The sequence below is a fragment of the Pseudochaenichthys georgianus genome, chromosome 24, assembly GCF_902827115.2.
Source record: "Pseudochaenichthys georgianus chromosome 24, fPseGeo1.2, whole genome shotgun sequence".
NCBI classification, from domain to species: domain Eukaryota; kingdom Metazoa; phylum Chordata; class Actinopteri; order Perciformes; family Channichthyidae; genus Pseudochaenichthys; species Pseudochaenichthys georgianus.
Genome location: NC_047526.1, coordinates 33066642 through 33071491, shown reverse-complemented (window position 1 = coordinate 33071491; position 4850 = coordinate 33066642). Strand labels below are relative to the sequence as shown.

The 4850-nt window shown below is 39.3% G+C and overlaps 1 protein-coding gene across 1 annotated transcript; it reads right to left on the bottom strand.

Annotated features, from left to right (window-relative positions):
- Window positions 1–2953: 2953 nt before the first annotated feature.
- ptrhd1 (peptidyl-tRNA hydrolase domain containing 1) lies at window positions 2954–4223 on the bottom strand. The gene is made up of 2 exons (XM_034076386.1): window positions 3805–4223; window positions 2954–3255 (listed from the first exon to the last, which is right to left on the bottom strand). Exons 1-2 carry the CDS (start codon window positions 4012–4014, stop codon window positions 3085–3087), a joined length of 381 nt encoding a protein of 126 aa, XP_033932277.1. The 5' UTR covers window positions 4015–4223; the 3' UTR covers window positions 2954–3084.
- Between the last annotated feature and the right edge of the window lie 627 nt (window positions 4224–4850).

Below are 4850 nucleotides of genomic sequence, written 5' to 3'. Positions count from 1 at the left end.
TGACCCTATGGAAAAGCTGTGTTATTTATGGCGAAGAGTGAGTGTCATTTAAAAGAATTTTTTTTTTTTTTTTCTTTTTTAATCTTGTCACTGAGGGCCCTCTTTGCTCAAGGGCCCCTGGACACTTGCCCATATTGCCCATATGGTTAATCCGGCCTTGGGTAAAGTCCTATTTTTATAAATGGGGAGTGGACCTAACATCCTCTAGGGTGGTCCGGGCCAGGGCATGCTCCCTGGGAAGATTTAAAAAAAAATATTGAACAGATTTCTTTATGGATATTTTACAAATCACTCCCCTTTTAAACTGTATTATTGGTTTACTGTCAAAGTATTTCATAACTGTTTTTCATTTATTCTCTTATTTCTTTATACCTATAATGATCATATAAACGTGTGCCTCAGAAATAATTGTTTACATTAATCGTGACCAACCCGTTTGAGACCCACTGAGATAACTAATCTCAGTGGGTAATCTAAACACTGAGAGAGTCCTTTACCTCACTGAGCTGAGGTTATCTGAGCCTCTCAGTCTGACAGGCGAGAGTTCTCCCTCCACCTTGTTGCTGAAAAAGCTCCGCATATCCGTTAGCGTAGCTAGCTAGCACCAGATGCTAACAACAACAATCTCCGGACGTATACATAGGTTATTTAAATAACAATGTATCTAAATACGTATTTATCTAAGTCATTAATTAAGCATTATTAAGACAAATATATTCTTTATTTTGAGGTGAACTGTACTTTTGAGGATCTCCATTATACTGCTGCAGGTCTGCTTTTGATAATGTCACCCTGAGCATTGTGATGAAACCACATGTGAGAGTCGCGTGAGTGTGGGCGTGTCTTCAGGAGGTTTACTAGGAATTACTCTTAAGCAGTAATTACATTGTGTGTGGTAAGTTTATATGTCACCTGCATTCATTTAGCGCTCGAAGTCTCACATCAAAACAAGGAGTTGTGAAAACAGTCGTGGAGATCTCTGGGTGATTTGATTTATTATTTGTTTGGGCTTTATTTCCTTTTTCTAATGTAATAATTCCGAAAAGCACTTCATTAAAGCACGCCTGAGATGGGTGGTGTTGAAGAGGAGGAGCTTGTTTTTAAAATGTGAAAATGACATTAATTCGCTGCCACTGAGATCGGAGTTTTCCTGATTTCCAGATGTTTTTTAAAGTCAAAAAAATATTTAACTTTTAAGTCAAGAAAGCAGACTCCAGGAAGTCTCCTTAGTGATATAATAATTAAACAATCACGTTGGAAGAAGTGATAGTAGTCATGACACATCAGCTGCATCTCTAATCAAGTTAGACGAGTGGAGTCTGTTTTTCATTTTAATTATTTATTTACTGACACGCTAGAAATATTTAGCATTTTGCACATTGATTGAATTATGTTTTTCCATCGTAAAATAAAGTTGTTTTCCACACAATTAGACCATAACAACACAGGAAGACACTTAGGTTAGTTTTTTTAAAGGTAAACATTAACAGTTCAGTGCCGCATTTACAGGTTGACATGCAGAGGTGAGCTGGGGACTACGGGAAAGGTTCACATGTTTTTGAGAAGTGTGTTTTTTTTAGTTAAAACCCAAACTGTAGGCAGAAAAAGATGACCAATTTCACAGGATGTGCGTTTCTTCTTATGAACTGTAACTGCTGCTTGCAGGATACAAATAATCATTACCAAAGAAGTTAAAAGTTGTTCTGACCTGAAACGCCTTTCTGTGAATTGGGGCAAAAGAGGTTACGGTTAAACCTTATAATGTCCACCTAAAGATTTACTTAGAAGTTATAATCAGATTAAAAGTGATTAGTACTCCGTGTAGAAATGAGATGTATTAAACCTGTATGTATTAACATTATGGGAAATAAGTGTCCCCAATATCATTTGAAAACCCCTATTTTCTCTCTTACACACACCTCGAAAGCAGTAGTCTGTTTTTTTGTAAATGTAAGTATGTCAGGACTCGTTGGAGATTTCTCTTTTTCCATTGTTTACCTCCTGGGTTCTGTGACGTGTGAACACCCAGATCAACAACAAATGGACCAATCCGCGGAGCCCCTCACTTACCAGGATCCCTTGGCTAACTAACAGGGAGTCCCATTGACTTGCATAGAGCTCCCTGAACGCTGGTAATAGACGAGTTGGGATGGCGGAGAAATGCTCTCCGCAGACCCGTTCTCACAGCGTTACAAACATTTTTCTTTCTCAATATCAAGCCACACTTATTGTTTTTACTTCGGCTGTGAGTGTTTGTGTGCTCAGGGTGAGTTTCGCTTGTTCTCGCTGTATCGCCGACCCGGAAACCTGTCCGCTCCTCGCAGCAACGAGCCTCGCAACGTCCCGACCAATCAGAGCACACTGGGCTCACAGGGAGGGGCAGGAGCTCCAACAAGCCGTTTAGGACAGAGAGTGAATACACAGACTATACAGAGATGCTGTGAGAAACCAATGTGAGTTTGGAACATTGAACGATGTAAATCTATTCTAGTCGACCTCAGCAATGGAATTATGATCAGTAGAAAAGGCCATGACATGGGACCTTTAACACACACCTCGAAAGCATTATAGTCTGTTTTTTTGGAAATGCAAGTATTTCAGGACTCTAACTAAATATACCACTTAAGGCAGCTACTTTCAAATGATGAGGTATGGTCTTCAACTATTTGAGATCAAGTCCTTACTGTTCCTTAGAGTTTGTTCCCTTAACTAAAACTAAGTAAGATTGTATTTTTTTTTACAACACAACCAAGACTGTTTTCAAGATTATTGCATTTGAGCAATGATCAAAAAGGAGGGATTGGAGGTAACGCAGGTCCACAAACTGTATGTAGTGCACGGTGTACAAACATGGAATTGTTGTATCTCTCCAAGTTAAGTTGCAATGTAAATACTGCAGAAGTAATGCCACTTTTGAGGGTTTTCATCCGAACAAAATAATCCAGAAAAGAACTCCATATATTCTCCACTTTAATCTTCAACATTACAGATGTTTGGATGCACAGATGTTTTCCTTTTATAGATGAAATTAGATCCTGATATGCTCTGTAGTGCGTAGCGGGACAATGTCTTTAAAAAAGGCCCTCATTTGAAGAGTTTGAACTTGCGCAGCAGCGGCTGGACGGTCTCTTTGGCACACGGCTTCAGAGCCAGGCAGGTGGGGACGTTCTCTGGTTGTTCGATCCACAGCTTGTGGGCCACACCGGCCTTTGTTAGAGTCTCTGCTAGATTAGAGAGGGCTGCCTCGTCTGGAGCCTGGAGAAAAACACCCACACAGTTACAGTGAGCGAGGCACCACTCTGTGCCCTATTTTCACGTGTCATACAGTGTAGTTAAGGCAATACAAATATGAAGTGCCAGTCTCCTTCAACAATGCAACATAAATATATATAAGACATTAAACAATAACCAGTTACAAATAGTGGGGGGGAAGAAAAAAAATAGTGGAACTTTTTTTTTATTGTGTAGCTCGTTCAAATCGGTAAAAAAACAACACTTTATAGTAAATTGAATATTGCCGAATAAAACAATGAACCATACTAGATTATAATGTGCTATTGGATGTGTTGTGAGGAACTGTGCACACTAACATAGAACACTAGAATATTGCTGTGTAGTTCGTTCAAACTGGTCTAAATAACACTTTTAAGTCAAATTAGTTTCCCTTTATAGTTAAATGAATGTTGCCGAATAACACAACTAACCAAACACTATTGAACTGATCATAACATATTTTGTGATGAACCATATAACACTGTACACATTCAATTCACCAAAAATATGAATGTAGTTCGGCGTGCTTACCCCCAGCACCACCTTGTGCATGGAATCCAGCTCCTCCAGGTACTGCTGGGTCTCCGGGTCCCGGTAGTGGAGGTGTATGGCGGCCGTAGCGGCGTGGCAGGCCTGGGTGATCACGGCTCCCAGGGGCCAGGACAGCTGGTGCACCAGGTCCGTCCGGACGACCACATACTGGACCAGCCGCCCCGGAGAACCGGCTCCTGTAGCAGCCATGTTTGTTTTGTTTTTAAGCGTGCACAGGAACCGATTCAGGGTCTGTTTATTTTCCGGTTCACCCGATGTTGTGGAGATTGACAGTAGTGAGGCTTCTTTAACTTCCACAACTGGGCTTCAGATCATGAAAACGTGGGATTTATTTGCAGTGCTGCAGGGGAATAAATCAATGTTTTACTTCCTGTCAAATGTGGTTTTAGCTTGCAGAGGAACTGATTCAGGGTCTGTTTATGTTCCGGTTCACCCAAGGTGTATTAAAACGGCACTGCACTCTACTGGTTACTTTTAAAACGTGATTGTAAAATATACATTCTGCCTCTGGTACCAGTTTATAATCCATTTATACTAATGTTATTTTTATTTGTTGGTTTTTTATTCTCTTACTGAAGGCCTTAAGGAATTATTATAATTATTAGTTTTTTTTATGTAGCACTTTTAAGCAAAACATGGCATCAAGATTAAAATATTAACAGAATATAATATAATGTCTGTTTGATATACAATATTTAGGAATATGAGAGCACTTGTATAAACAGATTGAGGTCCTAGTGCAAATAAAATATACACTCTAAAACAGGGGTGTCAAACTCAATTTCATCGCGGGCCACATCAGCATTATGGTTGCACTCATAGGGCCGGTTGTAACTTTAAGACTATATAAAAATACATATATAAATATATCATATATATAAAATAATGTATTATATTACATCATTGCCTCTGCATTGGATTATCATCGGATAGGGTAATAACTTCATAATTAACTACGTCTGAGAGCAGAAGTCTAGGGCAAATAATTGCAAGTCTTTTCAGTGCGTATGTCCCAAAATGATTTA

Coding starts and splice junctions, on each gene's coding strand:
- ptrhd1 (XM_034076386.1), bottom strand. CDS start 4,014: ATGGCTGCTACAGGAGCCGGTTCTCCGGGGCGGCTGGTCCAGTATGTG. Junction 3,256..3,804: donor TGCACAAGGTGGTGCTGGGG/GTAAGCACGCCG, acceptor GTTTTTCTCCAG/GCTCCAGACGAGGCAGCCCT.